Below are 23168 nucleotides of genomic sequence, written 5' to 3' on the forward strand. Positions count from 1 at the left end.
CCCCATTGAGAGATAGTACAGCAGGTTAAGTTCTTGCCTTGCACACAATTGACCTGGGTTTGATTCCTGACACCCCGTATGGTCCCCTGAGCACTGCTAGGAATGATTCATGTGCCCAGAGCAGGAGAAAGTTTTGGACACAGATAGGTGTGATCCCAAACCTGTGCGGGTTTATCCTACTATAGAACTATATTTATACTACAGAATTCTTCTACTAGCCCATAGACAACTACTAGTAATACCTTAATGTATAATTACCATGTAGGGTGCCAAGGATTGAATCCAGGGCAGCAGCATGCAAAGCAAATGCCTTTCCCATTGTACTATCTTGCTGGCCCTTTAATTATCTTTTCAATACAAAAACACACTTGCCATAGATTACAGAGATGATAATGCCAGGGAAAGAGAGAAATGGAAGGGAGAAGTGAGAAGAGGTGATATAGAAGTAATATAGGGGCAGGGGCAGGGGTCTTGGTACCCTGATGTAGTGGTGAGATTTATTTATATACCTAAACCACTCAAGTATAAACATGGGACCCAAACTACAATAATTAAACTTAAAAATGTCTGTTATAGAAACAGGTTGGGGGCAGGGAGGGAAACTGGAGTCACTGAGGGTGGGATTGGGAAGTAAAAGCCTAAAATTCTATTGCCAATAACTTTGAGAATCAGTGTCTAAATAAAAATAAAATAAAAACAAATGTATCTGCTGTGTCACTTAAAGGCTATATGGTATCAATGGCATAGATATACCAATTTAGTCAACCAATTCCTTATTTTCTATTATCTGAATTGTTTCTAATTTTTAACCATTACAAACAGATCACTATGACTGAATTAACATGCTTACATGCTTTTTGCAAAGACAGATCCTTAGAAGCAGAAATTGCTGGTTCTAAAGACATTTTTCATGTGTTCTCTCTGTAACTGTTAGTGTCTATAGAGAGATTTTATCTAGACTAACATGGTGAATGGATCTTTCTCTGAGAGCTTCAACAAAAAGTGAAACCATTTTTTAATCTTAGAACTACTGTTATATGTTCATTTTATAAAGTAACCTCCCTAAGTAATAAATCCAATTCATCTTTTCACATATGGCATTTGCTAAATAATTAATAAAAAGAATAAAAATATATAAAATATATAAAAGAAAAACCTTTCATGTTGCTCAAACTAAGAAGGAAACTCATAGCACAAAATAAGTTCGGGTTCACTTGCTAACAAACTATGAATTGAAAGGGTAGTACTTACACAAAATAGTACAAAACTTACAAGTCCAGTAAATAGAAGTCAATAAAAAAAAATCAGCTGATTCTGCTAAACAGTGACATGTAAATGGATGCAATACAGAGTAGCTTAGACATATCCTTATTCTTAAATATGTTAGTGACTGTACTTACAACAGCGGTCTGCGCTCCTGTCCAAATTCTGCTTCATAATAGCCGTCTCTGCAATCTTTTCCTACCAAGTCATGAGGATGTGGTTTATATGGATCACTTTTTGTTACTAATGTGATTCTTACTTTTCCTTTTCCATAATAGTTCACAATCTATAGAAAAATAGGAAAATAAAATGTATATTCAATAAATAAATTTCGTCAAGAACTGATATACTAACTTGGAGTTGCATGTATACAACAATGTAATTAGCCCTAGATAAAAATCAACTGACAGTTAAATGTGGCTTGGTTGAAATATTTCAGAGATTGCTACAACAGAAGAATTTTCTCTCAGTTTTTTAGCTTATTATTTCTGCCCTAATTTCAATTGGTCATATCATTTAATTCTCATTTTCCTTCCCCCAAGTCTATTCCATTTCTTTGTTGCTATTATTTCTGTGATTATGAGGGGGCCTCTCTGTTTCTGAATCTGTCTCTGTCTCATACACATACATATTACACACCTGATTGTGGTATGTACATACATGTAGTTGCTATGTTCAAACTTTCTTTGGTTGCAGTATTCACTAGGGATCACACACTCGGTTGTGGTTACAGACTTTTTAGGTAGTGGTGGGTGGTTTTAAGTCATTTCTGGAGTTCCCCAAGTTTTACCAAAGATAGCGGCATTTACTGTACTGCCAGGGTCCTAACTAACAAAGCTTTGGAATCGCACGTGGGCACATGCGAGTGGTTCAAGGTGGTGCTGGGGATTGAACTCGGCCTCACCAGTCAACAGCAACTTGCAAGACAGTTGCTGTACCATCTTTTCTATGTCCAACATTTTCCTTTTAAAATACATAGATTGATAACCAGAACAGAATACGAGAAAATGCTTATAAGTTAAGTCACCAAATACCCTGTTTCCAGATTCAGTGTCATACCTTAAACATCCATTAAAGCTTTTATTCCAGTCACATTGGAAACGACAGCATACCAATATTATCATTTTACTTAATATGTGGAATTTCATCCCACAAAAAAAATTGTTAATCAATAAGCAAACCTCAAGTGTTCAGTGTAGGCAATAAATCAAGTTGAATTTTATTTATCATTTATTTTTTAATTTATCATTTATTTTTATTTATTATTTATTTTTGCCCAAGAAATGCAACACAGGCAAGGGGTTCTAGGAAAACCTTAGATGCATTAAATTAATTTTCCATTGCAGCACATCCAGAAACCATTTCTTGTCAATTTTTATTTTGCAAGTCCCACATCCAAAGACACAGGCCATAGTTTAAGGAGCTAGCACTGAGCTGAAAAGAGATAGATATTACAGGGGTTTGGGCTGAAAAGATAGTACAAGGGTAAGTTGTTTGCCTTGAACACAGCTAACTCCGTTATGATCACCAGCACCACAAATGGTTCCCCAAGTCCTGCTGGGAGTGATCCCTAAGCACAGAGCCAGAAGGAAGTCCTGAGTATCACCAGATATGGCCCCCAAAACAAAATAAAACAATAACAACAACAGAAAGCTAGGATCTAGAATACTGAACATAAAGGGAAAAGCTAAGCATGAGAGAGTAAAGGATATACTCTGGGTATGGGAAATAACTTATTTTTTGGAAGCTATAAAATTTGCAAGCAAAAACTAGGAAATATAAAAAATGCATGTGGAAATGTGTAAGATCCTGAGTTCTAACCTTAATACCACAAAACAAACAAAAATTAATTTATGATTTGAAACAAGGTATTTAAGTAGTAAACAGAAGATAATACATGATTTAAAAAATTTTTTTTTGCATTTTGCTTTTTGCTTTTTGGGTCAGTGGTCTCAGGGATTACTCCTGGCTCTACACTTACAAAATACTCCTGGTGGTTCACAGGGGACCATTTGGAATGCCAGGGATCAACTCATGTCAGCCACATGCAAGGCAAACACCCTGCCTGCTGTATTATTATTGCTCCAGCCCTATCCATGACTTTTTAATTTAAAACTAATTTGAACAGTAAGCAGAAAGTCTTTATGAATGAATGAGAAAACAATTATTCAAACCCGTTAAGACATGCTAATGTGGGCCAAAGAAATAGTACAGTGGGCAGGGCTCTTCTGTTGCACACAGTAAACTCAGGTTTGATTCCTAGGAACCCACATGGTCCCCCAAGCACTGCCAGGAGTGATCCCTGAGTGTAGAGCCAGGAGTAAGCCCTGAGCACTGCTGACTGTGGCCCCCAAACCACTCCTTCACCCATCCCCAAAAGAGACAGGCTAATGTAATAGTCAAGATTTTTACAATGATATAAATGATTTCCAATCTAATGTAATGGAAACATACTGATGTTAGAATTTTTTTTAAATGTATAAAATAAGTTAAACTCTGAAGAAAATTTAAAATCTCCCTTAGAGGCAGAGAGATAGGACAGAAGGTTAAGGCACCTGTCTTGCATATGGCCAACCCTGGTTCAACTCCTGACATGTTATGGTCCCCCAAGCCCTGTCAGAAGTGGCTCCTGAGCACTGAGCCCCTCACCACTGCCAAGTGTGGCCCAAAGCCACCTCCCCCTAAAAAAAACTAACAAACACAATTGTCTTAAAGGATGTGAAGAATTGCATTTTCTTATTTCCTTCAATAGCAGCTCTTTTGTTTTAAAATCAAAAAGGATTTAAATAAGACAAACTGATATTCTGTCCAAATATGATTAAAAACTAGGGAATTAGAATATAATACAAAATTGTGCCATAAGCTTACTCTAGAATTTAGCAATTCCTTTCATTTCAACCGAAACAAAATTTTGTAAAATGTCTACTTATAAAACAGCGAACTAAGACTTTGATAGGACCTGGAGTGATACTATAATGGGTAGGGTGTCTGCCTTGCACGTGGCTGACCAGGGTTTGATCCCTGGCATCCCATATGGTCCCCCAAGTACTGCCAGGAGTAATTTCTGAGTGAAGAGCCAGGAGTAACCCCTGAGCATTACCACATGTGACCCAAAAGATCAAAAAAAAAATCTTTTATTTGCTGATAAAAGATTAAATAGTGCTTTCAAAATTCACTCTGCTATAAATGCTTTTAATTGGCATGGAAAGGATTAAGACACATATATATATATAAAAAAGAAATGGGCTGGAGAGATGGTACAGCAAGTAGGGTGCTTTCCTTTCATATGACAGACCCAGATTTGATCATCAGCACACCAAATGGTCCCCCAAGCCCTGTCCAAACAGTTCCTGAGTGCAGAGCCCTGAGCCCTGAGTGAGCCCTGAGCATCACCAGATGTGGTTCAAAAATCAAAAAACAGTTCTATGTAGTATAGAATGATATATAAATACATATATATTTATATACACTATCATAAATACATTACATAGTAATTATAAAAATATATAGAACATATAAAATATACAGTATATTTTATAAATATATTACCAAAGTCACTTTGAATCAAAAACTATTTAACACTTACAATAATATAAAAAGTGACAATATTTCAAATTAATAAAGGCACTCAGAATATCAGAACCAGATAATAAAGATAATTGGTATATTAAAAACCAATACTGTTCTCCTTTAATATAGCCCCTAGATCAGCCAAGTGATTGCAGGAAGAATTCTAATTGAGTTGTCAAATACATGCTTTTAATTTACAGAACAACTATGCTCTCCTCTGGAAAGAAAGAAAGAACACTTTTTCCTCACTAGTTCCATAAAAGGGATCAGCAACTGAAAGCCTCCCAAGTACACTAATCACTGCAAATCATTACTCAGATTAATACACAAATAACATGGAACTATTATGTAGGAAAGAATTTAATACTTGCCTTGCACATGGCCGACACAGGCTCAATCCCTACCTGGCACCACATCTGGTCCCCCAATCCCACCAGGAGTGATCCCTGAGTGCAGAGCCAGGTGTGACTCGAAAACAAAAACAAAAAAATAAATTGGGTCTTTAAGGGGATTGGGGAGATAGAGAAGGGAACCTGGGAACACTGATGAAAGGAGGTTAACACTGGTGGTGGGATTGGGGCTGGAACATAGTATGCCTAAAAGTCAACTGTAAATAATTTTGTAAATCATGATGTCTTAGTTGTAGCACTGTAGCACTGTCCTCCCACTGTTCATCGATTTGCTTGAGCATGCACCATATCAAGTAACATCCCCATTGTGAAACTTGTTACTGTTTTTGGCATATCGAATACGCCACGGGGAGCTTGCCGGGCTCTGCCATGTGGGCGGAATACTCCCAGTAGCTTGCTGGGCTCTCCAAGGGGGACGAGAGGGATGGAGGAATCGAACCTGGGTCAGCCACATGCAAGGTAAATGCCCTACCCGCTGTGCTATCACTCCAGCCCATGTTTTAGTTAAAAAAAAAAAAAAAATTTTTAAAGCCAGAAAATCAGAGTGATAGCACAACAAGTAGGGTACTTGCCTTGCATGTGGACAACGTGGGTTTGATCCCCAGCACCCCATATGGTCTCCCTGGCCCACCAGGCATGATCCCTGAAAGCAGAGCCAGGAGTAACACCTGAGCACCACTGGGTGTAGCCCAAAAGCAAAAACAAAAAAATCAGCAAAAATATTTTTAAAAAGAAGCTGGGCCTTTAATATAACTGCTGAACCTAAAATAAGACGCAATAAACATGAGACACACGAAAATGCTGTTACCTGGATAGAGGGGTATGTTCGGTTGTTTTCTGTGCTGTGCTCCCCTGGGATGCTGCCTGCTGATCTTCCTTCACATTCGTATCTAAAACGCAACCCCCTTTGCCTGGGCTGTTCAATGATCTCTATATATGGATTATACCCACCTGAAAATGTAAAAGAAGGAAGGTAAGACTTGTATACAATACTGGATTTTAACTATCTTTTAACTATCTGGCTTCTTAAAACTAAAGGACTCCCTTCACCCTCCCCTCCCCCCACACTCCCCAGTAAATAAAATGGCTGGGGGAGGAACATGGAGACCATGGAGACATATCAAGACACATTACTAGAATGTGAGGGCCTGAGTTCAATCCCTCTGAGCACTGCACCACTGAACTTGTGCTCTGAAACTCTGCGCTTCTGGGTGGCATCCCTTGGAGGTGGCCCCAGGACCTGGGCACCTTATAAAACAACAACAATGACAAAAACATAGCAAGGTTGAAATGTGATTATCCAAGATGAAACAGTAAATACAACCTTTCAAACCAAGCTTCCGGAATGACATGTCATTCACTTCATATTTATTGATCAACAGTTGAAGGCTTAATATCTATAGATAATATTACTGTGAAATTTTGAGATACCCAACTTTTCATGTAAATGAAACAAAGCAGAATTTCCCCCTAACAGTCCCACAAAAGTGTCCAAGAAGATAATCTTCAGATATTAAATAATATATATATTTATATATTCTAAAGATAAGTAAACTATTTGATTTTATATTATACACTAGCACGCGACAGGGACAAATGGAGACGTTACTGGCGCCCGCTCGAGCAAATCGACAACTAACGGGAAGTTAAGTGATTAAGTTAAGTGACTCTTAATAATAAATTAAAAGGGCTGGAGCAATAGCACAGCGGGTAGAGCATTTGCCTTGCATGCAGTTGAACCAGGTTCCATCCCCAGGATCTCATATGGTCCCCCAAGCACCGCCAGGAGTAATTCCTGAGTGCAGAGCCAGGAGTAACCCCTGAGCAATGCTGGATGTGACCCCCTCCAAAAAAATTAATAGACCACTCATTAAACACAAAAATACATTTAAATCATTGCAAAAGGATACAAATTTTTAATATCTTGACTAGAATCTTTAAAAAAAATTTTAATTGAATCACTGTGAGATACTGTTACAAAGTTGTTAGTGATTAAGTTTCAGTCATACAATATTCCAACACCACCTGTCCCTTCACCAGTGTACATTTCCCATCTCCAATGCCCCCAATTTCCCTCCCACCATCTCCACCACCAGCCTGTCAATATGGCCATGGCAGGCTCTCTCTCTCTCTCTCTCTCTCTCTCTCTCTCTCTCTCTCCCCCTCCCTCCTTCCCTCCCTCCCTCCCTCTCCATCCCTCCCCCCTTCCTCCCTTCTCCCCCTTTGGACATTATGGTTTGCAATACAGGAACTGAAAGTCTATCACATATATCCCTTTACCTACTTTGAGCAGGCAGTTCTTGTTCAGAGTGCTTTCCAACTATCATTATCATAGTGGTCCCTTTCCTATCCTAACTATCCCCAGCCCCCAACTTGTGACACGCTTCCAACTGTGGACCAGTCCTACTGGCCCTTGTTTCTACTGTCCTTGGGTATTACTGACTAAAATCCTAAATTACTTAAATATGAATCAGTACAAGAAGGGACTTTAGGTGCCACTAACCTTTCTGGAGTCCCATCTAAATCTCCTCTAGAACATAAAGTTCAAGCAACAGAAGAAAAGAAAATAACTACTTATTGTGGCAAGTAGGATTCAAAATTAACACCTTTAGATACTGAGTGCAGAGCCAGGAATAGCTCCAGAGCATTGGTGGGTATGCCCCAGCTCTCCCTTCCCCTCAAAAGCAATAAAATCAGTATCTTTAGAATGTCCTACTGATATCTGTAACCGGATGATTCTCAAAATATTTATGCTAAGTTGAAAAAGTCCTAACAAAAAAGCATATACTGTATGATTCTATTTATAGAAAGCTCAAGGATATGTAAATTAATTTATAATAAAAGATAGCTCAAGATAAGGGAGCCGAGCAGATGAGGAAACTTTGGGAGTGACGAGTGTTAATCATCTTGATTGCAGTGAAGACTTCAAGATGTAGAAATATAAAAATCTAAGCAAACTGCATCTCTTAAATATATGAAATTTGTTAATTTTAAGTCAATAAGAAATAAAACGTGCATCTTTTTATCTGAACTGTGGAAACAACAGTTCAATTAAGACATTCAAGTGTGCTGACCAATAGGATACATGGTGCTTTTATTTCAGGAGTGTTTTCAGGTGTATTTCTATGTCTTCTATTTTAAAAAAAATGTACGTCCTAAGCCAGGGATGGGGCTCAGTGGTAGAACATTTGTCTTTGTGTTGAAATATGGTTATGTGTGAATCCTTGTGTGTGGTCTTGAGCACTGCAGGGTCCCCCCACTAAGTACCCAACACTGAGCAGGGGAGAAGCTACTGAGCATTGCCAAGTGTGTCTTGTCCTGCTCCCCTAAATAAATATCTTCCCCTATCAGTTTAATGATTTGTTCAAATGCCACAATTAAGTTTCTCCTCTGTTATAAAGCAAGTATTCAGGAATGCTGGGTCTTTTCAGGGCAGTATTGAAAGAGGTCTTTCTAATCCTGTCCAGCCCCAATCTTAACATTGAAGATCCTGGGAATGTTATCATCCCTTAAATATTGTACCCTATAATAGAGGAATAACAATAGCACCTGTTCAGGGCTTATTCCTGGTTCTGCCTCAGGGATCACCCTTGGTGGTGCTCAAGGGTGCATATGAGGTGCTGGGGATCTAACTAGGTCAGCACTGCCCACTGTACTATCTTTCCAGTCCTGTCTTAAGCTCTTATCAAGTGTAATGCACACAGAACATATTCAATAACTGGTGTCTCTTGTTATTTCATATACTTTATTACGTGATACCCCAATACTGATACCCCAATCACATCAAACTGAAATTTTCAAGGTTCTCAGAGCTAGCAAGGAAAACACCACAAATTATTAACAATACATAAAGGGAAAAACAAAATTTTGTCTATGTTAACAGAATTCTGCTTATAATGACAAAAGTAAAATAGTCAGGAATGCATTACTATGTCAAAGAAAAAATTTAATAAAACAAAGAGATGGGGAGAGAGATTAAGGGTATGAGGTTAACTCACTATTCTCAGGAAATAGAACAACAGTATGATCAAAGTACAGAATAATAAAGTTTAAGAATCACCAATATAGGTGGTGGGAAATGCACACTGGTGAAGGGACAGATGTTAGAACGTTGTATGACTGAAATCCAATCATGAACAACTTTATAACTGTGATTTGAATGCTCTTGACATGGAGTGAAACAGAAAAGCAAATATAGCATTGGTCAGATGGAGGCTAATGGCAGCTCCGTCAGTGATACTAAGTAGCATTATTACTGTTGTCTAGATGGGAAAACTAACTTTACTCAAGTCCAAAATATTCAACTTATTCATGTCCAAAATATTTAAGTCTTACTGAAAACCTTAATGCATACATCTGGGTATTTAATAATGTCACAATACTTGTGTACCCTCATATATTTCAAATAAGACAAATTCACGTTTCAGTTTTAAACATTTCATATTTTTTAATATCCTTATAGTAGTATGTAAAGGAAAGAACATTTCTCTCTCTATTGATACAACAAAATACTCAAAATAGAAGTGTGTGTGTGTGTGTGTGTGTGTGTGTGTGTGTGTGTGTGTGTATGGAAGTGGGGCAGAGTTATTGTCAGAGATCTAACCCATGGACTCATATTTGTATGGCAGTTATTCCACCACTGATCTACATCCCCAGGCTTCAATGAAATTTCAAAGTAATGTTTTAAATCATTTATGTGGCTGAACTGAAGGTAAAAATAAAGCCCTTCCCACTACTTACTTAAAAATGTTTTGGTGATTTCCAGATTCTGGCTATTGTAAAGAGGGCTGCAATGAACAAACAATTGCAGATGTCACTTCGACTATACCTTTTTGCCTCTCTGGGATATATTCCCAGGAGTGCTATAGCTGAGTGCCCGAGAACAGATGACTGGTTAAAGAAACTTTGGTACATTTACACAATGGAGTACTATGTAGCTGTTAGAAAAGATGAAGTTATGAAATTTACCTACAAGTGGTACTACATGGAAAGTATCATGTTAAGCAAAATGAGTCAGAAAGAGCGGGATAGACACAGAAAGATTGCATTTATCTGGGGAACATAAAGCAACAAAAAGGGAGACTAACACCCAGGAATGACTGAGATTAGTACCAGGAATTTTGCTCCATGACTTGAACGCCAGCCACACGTGCTAGGTGAAAAGGAAGCTCAGATAGATAAGAGAGCACCAAATAAAGGGTGTTGTGAGGACCCTCCCAGGGTGGGAGAAACATGCTAAAAGTAGTCTATAGACCAAACATGATTGCCACTCAATGCCTCTCTTGCAAAACACAGTACCCAAAAGAAGAGAGAGAGAACAAGGGGGAATGCCCTGCCACAGAGGCGGTGGCGGGGGGGGGGATGCTGGGACCCATGGTGGTGGAGGATGGGCACTGGTGGAGGGATGGGTACTTGATCATTGTATAACTGAAACCCAAGCACAAAATTTTATAAGTCTATAACTGTACCTCATGGTGTTTCACTAATAAAAAAATTTTTTTAAATATTTTGGTGAGAAATTGATATAGAATTATGTGTTTAATGGTAAGTGACTAATATGGGGAAAAGAGTATGAATAAAAGTGTTTGCCCTGTAGTTAACAGTTAAATATTGCATTCATTACACAATAATTCCTTATACTAGAAAGTGTACTTAGGATAGAGACTGCAGACCCAATGAAAGATTAAATAAAAACATTTTAAATATTCTTAAATTATAAAAATGGCATTAGCAATTTTTATCATATAATATCAAACACTTTTTCAAACTTTGAAATCTGCTATTCCTATTATAGAACCTCATTCTCCCTTTTCGGGGGGGGGCAGTGGGAGGAATTGAACCAGGGCTTCACACATGCAAGGCTACCATTCTATCACTGAGCTTCATTCTCAGCTATTGTAGAAATGCCTTTAAAAAATAAAATCTCAATAATAACCTATCAATAGAGTTTATGGTGATATTCAGTATTCTCCCAAAATTGAAAATTCAATTTTGAAATAAAATTTTATTTATGTCAACTATACCAAATCCTGTAATTGAGGGAATACATGCTGTTCCAGCTCTTCTTAAATAAAAGGTTATTTGTTCCATTCCTTCGTGAGATTTGAAGCCAGTGATTCTGACTAACTCATCAGCACTCGCACACACATTCAGGGTTTTTTTTTTTTTTTAAATAATTTATTTCTTTATTGAATCACTGTGGGAAAAGTTACAGAGCTTTCGGGTTTAGGTCTCAGTCATGTAAATATCAAACACATTTCCCTTTACCAATACTAATTTTTAACCGCGAACCCCAATAGAACCCCACCTCCCACCCCTCCCAATTCCTGTGAGGCAGATGAGTTCTAGTTAATACTCTATCTACTTTGACTAGATACATTGTTTCGATAGAAGATGCACCATTATTGTTTAGTTTACGACCGCCCCCCCCCAATCAGACATGCTGAAACAGCGTTGTGAAATGATTACACATTCAGTTTAAATCTGCTGAATGAATGACCGAAATCTAAAATTGTTTTTATTTGTATAAGTTATGCAACTTGTGCATTATCACACAAGCAATCAGATTTCCTTAGGGAGTTGGAGCAACAGCAAGGCGGGTAGGGCGTTTGCCTGGCACCAACCCAGGTTTGCTTTCCGGGCATCCACCGGGCATCCCATATGGTTTCCTGAGCCTCACCAGGATTGTTCTCTGAACGCAGAGCCATGAGTGAACCCTAAGCACTTCTAGGTGTCCACACAACCAAAAAAATGTTTCCTTACTAAATTCAACTACTATGGAAAAACAGTGCTTTGGAGATATTAGAATCACTGTACCTTCATTCTCCTCATACCCACTCAAAAAGTCATTTATATCACACATCAGTACAAAGTACTAGTTAGCTTCCTCCTTCAGCACTGTTTGGAAATACCTTTCTTCAGGAAAATAAAAACATGTTGAAATGTAGTAATCTAAGGAGTGGAGAAGGTAAAATATAAAGCAGGGAAAATAAGCACTGTTAACTAAAATGATCTCAAACCACTATAGTTTTGAAAAGCACTGAAATGTCTTCAAAATTGGTTCTACAAAATTGATTGCAGTACGTTATTTTAATTTTTTGTACTTTTCTATACTTTTAATACTGTACAAATTTTCTGTACTTTTAATACTATACAAATCTGAGATTTACCTCTCTATTTTGAACAGTATTATAAAATGCTAATATAGACCAGTATAACATCTGAAGTGCTTTATAGTTTAAAAATTTATAAATAACTAAAAACCAGGATTGCACCCCCAAAAAAGGTTAGTAATAGTAACCATAATACTATTTTTGTTTTGTTTTGTTTTGGTGGGGCACACCCAGTTGTACTCAGGGCTTACTTCTGGCACCATACAAAGCCACCACTCTACCACTGAGCTTGATTCTTAACTATCAAACCTGGTTCAGGAGCCTTACTTGCTGTAGTATCTCTCTGGTCCCATCTTTAAAGCATTTTTAGACAAATTTCTTATCTCTTTTATCTTCATAGAAACAACAGAAATTATTCAACTTTATAGATAACAATAAAATTCAAAATTGTATAAAGCTATAAATATATATTATTATGGCTAGAGAGATACAGCAGGTAGGGCACTTGCCTTGCACACAGCCAATCCAGGTTTAATCCCCAGCACCCCATATGGTCTGCCAAGCACCACCAGGAGTAGTTACTGAATGCAGAGCCAGAAGTAACCCTAAACATCGCTGGGTGTGGCCTCCCAACAACAACCAAAAAAAGCATATTATTAACAAATATTACAGCTGGGGATCCCATGGTGTCAGATTCAAATAACAAGAAAAGCACCTGAGGATAATCATAATAATTGATACAGCAAACATCCTAAAATGTCTGAAACGAAGTTTCAAAATATAATACATCTTGGTTTACAGGGGAGTATGTAGAGCCAATGAAATCCACAGAAGAGTCCATATGGGAGATGACTGTCTGAATCACCTAGGTAGCTCTTTCAAAACATACAAGTCCTGACCCTACCTGAGATCTGTTGAATAGAAACAGAAATCTATCTGAAGCCCAGACATGTCTGAAAAGGTTTCCAAGCAACGCTAACACACCCCTGATTAAGAAGCATTGCCCTAAAACATAAAGAAGTGGAAAAAAAGATGCATGTATCAAGAGGAGTGATCCAAAAGATCACACACAAGTATGGACTGGGTGATGGGTAAGCTAGGCGTCAGGAATTCTGACGGCTTGAATCTCTTCTTCTCTAGCTCTCTAAAAAGCTTATCCAAAAATGCAAGCAAGAGAAAGACATAGGGGTAGCCTTCAATCTCACAGATTGTTTATTTTCTTTATTTAGAATGAAATCTTATTCTAAAATACAGCACACAGACGCCAAATGTGACAAGTCAGATTCTAACCCCAAGTTTAAAAATAAATAGAATTTCAAATGGTTTTAAAGAAAATGGACATTTCTTTTTTGTATATTGTTTAAAGATGAATTTCTATCTAGCATCGTGTCAAGTCAATGTATAAATATTTCCAGTTCTTAAAATTCTAGACTTGTCAGGGACACATAACAATAGTTAAATGTCAAGTTACATGTCTAATAGCTCCAGTTATCTAGAGGTCTTTAGTCACAAAACAGCTTCATTGAAGAAGAAAGCTAATATTTATGGACTTACATAATCTCATTTCCCTACAACAATACTGTGCAGTAGTTATCCCCGCCTCCTTTTTAAAAATCAGAGTGACAGAGAAGAACTAAAAACCAATCCAGATTCATCATTGACTATAGTACAGGTTTATTCCAATATATTAGGTTATATCTCATTTGGGTCTCAAGACTCTAAGAGAGTTTTCAGGTATTTGACATGAGTACCATAAGGTAAATAAAAGATACAAAAGATTTTAGCAATAATGATTCTATTGTTAGAGATCCCAGTGCTGCAGCTGAAAAAAAAATGATTAAAATAAAATGATGAAAGTTGGGTCAGCAAGATAATACAGCAGTTAAGGTGCTTGCCCTACCCTGCAATCAACCACAATTCAATCCCAGCATCACAGAGTCCTTTAACCAGTAGTGACTCCTGAGTACAGAGCCAAGAATAGAACCTCAGCACTGCTGACCGCCACCCAAATGCCCCAATACATTAACTTTGCCCCAATACAGTAACTTTCAGGATTGAAAAATATTTTAAATCTGTCTTGAGTAACTTAAGAATTTACTTGAATTAGTGGGACCAACTCATATCCCTTAAAATTGCCAGATTTAAAATAAAAATGATACTCATTTAAATATGTTAAAATATTTTGGGGGATATAAACTTATACATTATTATTATTTGGGTCATATGCTTACCAAATGAGACAAAGGAAAAGTCAAGAGAAACATTAAACATATGATTTCCTTAATTTATATTTGAGAAAGACACAACACATTCCACTCCAGATGTTCCCAGTTGTGACTGATCATCTGATTCTTTACCAGCCATTTCACACATTCCTTTCACTCTACTATCACCTTAGTTTATACACACCACCTTATACTATATCACAATCAACTCTACTTTTTCATGTATTGCATTTCTGAAATAGCCTTTTTGTTCACATGTGCAGTTTTTTTTATGTAGAAAAGGGCATTTGCATCATCTATCAATTCCTAATTCCAGTTCTATTACTAAAGATTAGACTGTGTCATTCTTATTTTGATTTTCTTCCCCTTACTGAAGAGAATGCTTTGACATTTATACCAGAGTTAAGAAGCAGTGTGGCTCATTAAAAACAATGTCATACGCTTCTTACTATGTGATCTAGAATTAAAGAACCTTCCTACCAATTTAGAAACATATTGCTAAATATAATACTATTTTGGGGTAAATAGTTTATTTGCACATAAAAATTTTGTGCTTTTTTTACTTGAGCAATGAGAGTCTTCAATTTAGGCAAAAAAAAAAATCTAATTTTACTTATATTAACCAGAAAAGAATCAGAAATATACAAAAATAGTAACCGCCTAACTATACAAACCTTATATAGGTTAAAAAACATCTTTCTTTATGCTTCATAGTGACAAAAGACTGAAATTCATTATGTCAAAAGAATGAAACCAAAGTTGTTTAAAAATCAATGAAGACATCTTAGTAAGATTAAGCTGTGAAATTTTAAATAATCTGAGAAATTAAGTAAAAAAAATTTAGGATATCCAAGTCCCAGTAACTCATGACACTTATATAATTTACTTGTGAGATTATTATCTCTTCTACATTATATGACCAAACATTCAACTACACATACTTATTTACATATGACATCCGGTGAGTAAAAAGGAAATGGTCTTAAACGTGCAGTAATCAATAAAAATAATTCTTTGAGGTGTTACTATTTATTACAAAGAGTAATCAGATAATGATAAAGTAAAAAGTTTGCTCAAAATAGAATGTGAATTTAGAATTTATTTCATGATTTTTTTTTCTCTGAAGTACTTACAACTAAGGAAAATTCACCTGACTCCCTTACACAATTTTTTGAGGTTTAGTTTTCAAAGAACCGAATTACAGTTTAACTTGTTATATTTTTAAATAGTCCTATTTTAAGGGAAACGTAGAAAAGGTGGGTGGAGGGGGGAAATAATCCCACAGCCATCTATTTGCATCCTCCCCTCAATTTACGGAAACAGTCCTTACAGCAGCACAAAGTAATTTAAACAAGTTTAAATTGTGTCACGTTTTAAAATTATGTGGGTCATACAATACTCATAAAACGGTAACTCTTCTTTTCAGAGAACTAAAGCATTTCGTTAATGACTAACAATGTTTGATTAAACTATCTGCTGGGTGGCCTTATTTATAAATGCTTGCTATACTTTATTACTTTCACACAAACCTTTTTCGAAAAGCAGTCAATTACCAAATATTTGGAATCACGTTTGCACTTTTAATCTAGACATAATTTGAATTTATGAATTCACAAAATTCTCTGAAAGTTCGGGGTCACTGCAGTGTGTAAAGAGAAAGTTCAAGTATTTTAAACTACACTTGTATTTTCACATGGAAACCACAAACTGAAATCAAATGTCATGTGAAACACCCCTATTTCCTTTTCAGCATAGCGCAATGGCTCTGACATTGTTCTGCTCAACTCTCTTTTTTAAAGTCCTTTTTGCTTCCTACTTCCTTCTCTACTTGTCGGTCCTCCTTAGTCTTCTAAGGGTCTCTTGGGTCTGGCATCCTCCCTACTGGAGAGTGAACATCGGTTTCTAGGTTTCTCTGTTCGTTTGTACTCAGGTTGCTCCCTCTGCCGGGAAAGAGCCCACAGGAACTCCGCCAAAAGTCTGTAAAGCACCTATAGGAACTCAGACTGCTAGATTCACTTCCCAAACTCCGGCTCCAGACAGACACTCCCTCCTTTTCCCGCAAAGGCGTTTTCTGGTACACTCGGTTCCCCCGGCCCGCTACGCACAGTCCCCTTGCCCCCACACGAGCAGTTTTAACCCTGAAAAGAAGCATTTACGTAACGGATAGTGTCTATTAGTGTCCACATTTAAAAATCACGGGTATTCTAAAAACCCTTTATTTCCAACCACTGGTGGTGGGAGGTGTTTAAACGAACAAACAAAAAATTCTTTCTTTTGGCTCCGTAGAGTGGGTAACATTTCCACGGAAGAGTAGTCAAAGCACCTCAAAGCCGCTGCCTTTCTGAACCAGCTTCAGCACCGCAGCCAGGCGACGGTTCCTCGGCGCTGGGTGAAATCAACCTAACCTAAAACCTCCGGGAGGCATTCCAGTTCTAACAACACAAAACCAGCTTTGCAAGAGAAACACACTCTTCAAGCCCCCCGCACCCCACCCCGCCTCAACATTTGTAATCACTTCCTAATCCAAGAATCATCTCGTTGGAGACGTCTAAGAGTTCGACCATTCTAAGCATCAAGTAAAGGGTGTTGGGAGGATCCTCCCAGGATGGGAGAAGCATGCTGAAAGTAGACTCTAGACCAAACATGATTGCCACTCAATGCCTCTTTTGCAAACCACAACACCCAAAAGGAGAGAGAGAACAAAAGGGAATGCCCTGCCACAGAGGTAGGGTAGGATGGGGGTGGGATGGGGGGTGGGAGGGATACTGGGATTAGTGGTGGTAGAGAATGGGCACTGGTGGAGGGCTGGGTACTCAATTATTGTATAACTGAAACCCAAGCACAAAAATTTGTAAGTCTACAACTGTACCTCATGGTGTTTCACCAAAAATTAAAAACAAATAAATAAATAAATAAAACTGAATGTAAGGGGGGAAAAAGAGTTCGACCATTCTAAAGGCATCACATGACAGCATACTCGATCACTCTTTAGAAGGTGGACAGTGCTGCCAATCGAGGCGACGATCAAAAGACAACCCCTCTCTTGAGCCACCCCCCCCCCCACTCCCGCCCCGTACTCCGAGCCGCGTGCACCGGGGATGCGCGCCCGGCCGCCGGGTCGCCCGCACAGGGATCAACTCACCCGAGGCCATGGCTCTGCTCCCCGCTCCGAGCGTCGGGACGCGAGGCCGCCGCAATCAGCCCGCCCGTCCGTTCCGGCGGCGCTGGGACCTCTGCCGGCGGGACCCCCAGTGGCCCTGACCACCCCCGGAGCCTCCTCCTTCTTCCCGCCCTCCTCTGGCCTTGCGGTTCACACCTTCCCACCCCCTTAATTCTCGCGCTCCGGGACACCCGGCTTCGCGAGTGTCCAGGGTGCCGAGTCCAGGGGCAGGGGGCGGAGCGGTGGCGAGAGCGCGCGCCGGCCGGGCCGAAAGGCAGGCAGCGGGCAGCGGGGGATTTCCCGCCGCTGACGTCGGTCCTCGCGGCCGCCTACTTCGGGGGCGGGAGGCGGGGCGTCCTCGCGGCCGGCGCGGGCACGTCCGCACTCGGCCTCCCGGGTCCCGCTCCGCCCCCGCCAACGCCCCCGGCCCGCGGCCGTGCGCGGCCGGCCGCTGCGGAGCGCGAGCTCGAGGTCCCGTCCCGGAGCGCCAGGGGCGCTGGGAACCCTGGGAGCCGGGAGGTGACGGCCCGCTACGTGCGAAAGCCGCCGGCTCCTGAGAAATCCCCCTCCTCCAGGTGGTTCTGGGGCGCGTGGCTTAAAGTTCAGGACAGGGGGAGAAGGCGCAGTGACGTCGAGGGGCCCGACCGACGGCCCGGGAGCAGTTGGGGGTGGGCCCACCGGGAATGGTGGGGTTCGACGATCCGGGGTTTTCGATGGGTGGTTCCCCTTCCCGATTTCGCACATGCAAATCTTCGCCCCCGCCCGGCGGGTTGCGTGGTGCCGGCGTCCCAGGGCGCCTTCGCGGGGAAGTGCAGAAGCGGCCGGTTGTCTGTTCATTTGTAAGGCCAGTATTTGCATACGGGGACCACCGCAGTCTCATTTTTTTTTGTTGTTTCCTCCCTTAGATAGCTATGTTTTGAGGACGTCGTTATCTCGACGTATTTTAGCTGCTAAAACCTTTTACACTGCGAGTGCGTGGCCTGGAGAAGATGCTGTGTGCTTTTGATGGGCGAAGGCTCCCGCGTCTGGCCCCTGGAGTGTGAGCGAGTCTGCTCCGGGAAAGGGACAGTGGAACAGACGTTCAGTGTGCTGAAGAAATCTATAATCTGACATACTTCCTGTACTAAAACCGGCGGTCCGTTTATGTAACTCATTTATAAGGTGCTCTTACTTTCATTTTAATTATATTTTCATTTTATTATTTTTCATTGAATCATTGTGTGGGCTGGAGTGATAGTACAGCGGGTAGGGCTGGCAAAGGCTGGCAAGCTACCCGTGAAGTATTCGATATGCCAAATACAGTAACAAGTCTCACAATAGAAATGTTACTGTCCAGCTAGCAAATCGATGAACAATGAATGGGAGGACAGTGCTACAGAATCATTGTGAGATACACAGTCACAAAGCTTTCATTATTGGGTTTCAGTCATACAATGTTCCATCCCTCAACCATGGTACATTTCCCACCACCAGTATCCCCCGTTTTCTTCCTGCCATCCCCACCCCCACCCACCAGCCTGCCTCTAGGAACAGCGATAGAGGGTTCCGAAAAGTGAAGCCATTTGGCCATGCATCAGAAGCAGCATCCTTTAAACTCAATCTCCAGGTTCTTTCCAACATAGAGGAAAAGTTTCTATCAATTTACTATATAAGTGACTGAAATTGGGGGCTTTATTCAGAAATAAAATAACCTCTTCACAAAAAGTAGAAAGGAAAAAAACTGCTTTATCACTGACTAGGATTTAAGCCATATTGGGATGCGTGCACCTAAAGAGTGCGAAGCCGAGAATTCTCACTTTTAAGAATTCTCACTCTTGAGAAGAGAGGTGCCTGCCACAGAGGCAGGCCGGGGTGGGGGGTTAAAAAAAACTTAACTTTTTTTAAGTTTAGGGTGTTTTTTGGGGGTGAGGGGTTATGGAAACTGAGGACATTGTTGCTGGAAAATTACGCTGGTGGAGGACTGGGTGTTGGAAGGTTGTATGATCGAAACCCAATCTGAACAGCTTTGTACTGCTCTATCTCACAGTGATTCAATTTAAAAAAAAAAAAAACTCTCACTCTTACCTTTATAAAGCCAGGCACGTAGGAACCAAGACTTCCCCACTGTCTTTGCCCAAGGCAAAAACAACCTGTCTTGGAGTCTGGAGTCAAAGTTTAAACTCCCACGGAAACCGAAGACACTACTATCATTTATGGTTCCTTGGTGTCACATTTTAAAGAAGTGGGTCTTGGCCCTTTCTAACAAAGATCTCGGGGGTGGGCAAAACTGGTAAAAACTACTTTTTTTTTATTTTATTTTTGCTTTTTGGATCACACCTGGCGATGCACAGAGGTTACTCCTGGCTCTGCACTCAGGAATTACTCCTGGCGGAGCTCAGGGGACCATATGGGATGCTGGGAATCGAACCCGGGTTGTCCCGCATGCAAGGCAAACGCCCTACCTGCTGTGCTATCTCTCCAGACCCGATTTTACTTTTTAAAGGTTTACATACATCTCAAGGAAACAAAGCTTACAGCTGTAGTTTATCTAATGCAATGGGAGGGAATAATGAGTTTTGTCTTTTTCTGCACTGGGGACTTTTTTTTTAAGTTTAGGGTATTTGTTTGTTTGTTTGTTTGTTTGTTTTTATCCTTGATCCTGAATATTAGACCTGCAAGGACTAACCAAGGGAAGATTTTAAGACTCCATTCTGAAGTTGAGATAAATAATGGAAAATACATGTATTTGTTTCTCTTTCATCTCCAGAAATTAATTGGTATTTGCTTCTTCTTGAACTTAATAGTGACAGTGTTTGCTTGCTGAGTTGAGGACCAAACAAAAACTGTCAGTTGAAAAACCTCAGAGTATCCTAAAACAAAATGATGCTCCAATCCATGAAAACACAAGTTTCATCTCAGTAAAACTATAGAACATTGAGCAAATTGGTTTTATCTTTTATTTTTCAAAGACACATGTTCAGATCTCCCCAGTAATAGGATGACATAGTTATTTTCAGGACTATTCTTATTTACCATCTGACTAAGGTATAGATTTCTATTAACTTATTTTTAAAAGTTTTGGGGGGAACTCACTCTGGCTTAGAAGTGAGGTTGGGCAGAATGTTTGCATTAGGTACTTGGACTTGAACTCAGGGCCTTGTGCAATAGTATCATCCACTGTGCCATAGAGTTATACTTCCTTTCACCGTTATTTAAGGTATTTGAACTCTTTCAGAAATGCAGTCCACGTTGTAAAAGCAAAAATACTTAGGCAGGATAAATTTAGGTAGGAAAAAAATAGGAAGATTATAAGACAAGGTGATAGATGGACTAAAAGCTGCTATAAATGTAAGTCATGATTTTTCTTTTTCAGGATTTATGCTGGTGGAAAAGCTTACTGCTAAGAAAACATTAACTGAAGATTTTAGAGAATAGCATGAGATATTTTTCCTTAGAGAAAGTGTAGGCTTTGATTCTGTGAGGAGCCTTCTTTGATTACTGGGTTCAGATGATATTTGCCACTATGCCAGTTAGTGCCACATATACTGGTAAAATTAAAATCTTTGCCTTCTTGAAGCTGTGTCCTGTGTGACAGGTGTGGAGCAAATAAGATCACCTAAACTGGGGATGGAGTGATAGTACAGCAGGTAGGGTGTTTGCCTTGCATCGGCCGACCCCAGTTTGATTCCCAGCATCCCATATGGTCTCCCAAACAGTGCCAGGAGTAATTCCTGAGTGCAAAACCAGGAGTAACCCCTGTGCATCACCAGGTGTGACCCCAAAAGAAAAAAAAAGATGATCTAAACTAGTATTGAAGTATTTTATTTCCTGGGAGGTCTGGGAATGTCTTAGTGGCTGAAAGCCTACATTGTAGGCAGACGGCTGCCCGTTTGACCCCCAATACATCATCAGAAGCCACCCTGGAAGTACTGATATTTGTGATCTCTGGCATCACAGCAAGAAGTCTGCCATCTCCAAAACCCCTCAAGCAAGCGTGTGATCCTGGTGAGCAGTGCCACTCTGTATGTGAACAAGTAAGTGCTTGAGCATCATGATCAAGTGTGTGACTCCGGCCAAACCTAATCTAGTGTGCAGGTCTGCCAGGTTTCACAACAAGGGGAAGGGTGTGTGTATGTGTGTGTGTTTGTGTGTCTGTGTGTGTGTGGTGGGGCTTGGGGCTTATTTTGTTTCTTGCTGTAAAGGAAAGAAGGCAGGAGGGATGGAAAGTGATGAAAGATGAGAGGTGCTCTGTGAAGGCAACTTCTTAGCCAACTCCTAGGTGATGAGGAAGAGGCAGAGAATAGCAAAGGAGTAAGCTCTGAGCACCGCCATGAGGAGATCTGGGGAAAGGACTGCCAGTTGAAAAAGTATTAGCTTCTAAGAGCTTGATGCAGGAAGGAACTGATTGATGGTTTGGAAAGAAAAGAATTAGAACTAAATCAAACGGAATGAAGCTGAGGTGGTAAGCAGAATCCGAATCATGTTAAATTTTATAGACCAGAGTGAGGAGGTTGCTGGATTCCAGTTCTTCCAATACAAAGGTATTACAGACTTAAGCGTGTGATGGTTTACAATCTGAGGCATTTACTCTGTTAGGCATTAAGCTGTTAGTGTACACCAGCTAGGAGCAGGCAGAGTGGTGAAGAGGCAGTCACAATAGTGTAAGCAAGAAGTAAAATGGGTTTGGACTAGTATTCTAGCAGAGAGAGGCTGAAAGACTTATAGGTTTAGTAAAATATTTTGTTGACAGAGCCAGAAGGATTTGTGGAAAGGAGTGAGAGGAGGAAGGAACCAGAGATAAGTCCTTCCTTTTTATTCTAAACCCTTATTCTGAAAGGCAGGTAGACAGGTGGAGAAATAGATTTAAGAGTCACAGTCAGAATTTGTGTTTTGGACATGTTATGTTACAGGTGGTTCTTTAATAAATCACATAGCTGAATCTAAAGAATAATGGCCAAGGGGAGAAATCAGACCAAAAATAAAGAACTGGATGATACCACCTAAAGAAACAGGAGAGAGGGAAAAAAATTGTTAGTGTCCAAGTAGCCTCTAAATCTTAGAGAACTGGTAGAGAAGAAGAAAGCATATCAGTGAAATATGAAGAAGAAAACCAAGAAACTGGCATCATAGAGATGTTTTAAAAAAATAATGGAAGTAGGAAGCTATGTTAAATGATGTTAAGAGTCTGAGAAAGATGAGAATAAAGAAGTGATCTAGGAGTCTGGAGACAGTATGACAGATAAGTTGCTTGCAATGCAAGCATCTAACCCTGGTTCAGTGCTCAGCACTGCATATGGTTCCTTGAGTCCTACCAGTAGTGATCCCTGAGAACAACAAAGGAGTAAGCTCTGAGCACCTCCATGTATATCTTCAAAACAAAACAAACAAAAAAATCAACCAAACAAGGAAATGATCTTGGATCCAGCAGCATGAAGCTTGATAAGTGTCA

General features: G+C 39.8%; 1 protein-coding gene across 1 annotated transcript in view; it reads right to left on the reverse strand.

Moving 5' to 3' along the window:
* The window catches only part of REL (REL proto-oncogene, NF-kB subunit), a 37652-nt gene extending 20920 nt beyond the window's left edge, over positions 1-16732 (reverse strand). The window contains exons 1-3 of the mRNA XM_056128954.1: positions 16540-16732; positions 6052-6194; positions 1401-1549 (exon numbers count right to left, since the gene is read on the reverse strand). Coding sequence (XP_055984929.1) covers positions 1401-1549; positions 6052-6194; positions 16540-16732 — 485 coding nt within the window. The remainder of the gene's footprint in view (positions 1-1400; positions 1550-6051; positions 6195-16539) is intronic.
* Between the last annotated feature and the right edge of the window lie 6436 nt (positions 16733-23168).

This window comes from Sorex fumeus, unplaced genomic scaffold (genome assembly GCF_029834395.1).
Source record: "Sorex fumeus unplaced genomic scaffold, SorFum_2.1 ptg000006l, whole genome shotgun sequence".
NCBI lineage: Eukaryota > Metazoa > Chordata > Mammalia > Eulipotyphla > Soricidae > Sorex > Sorex fumeus.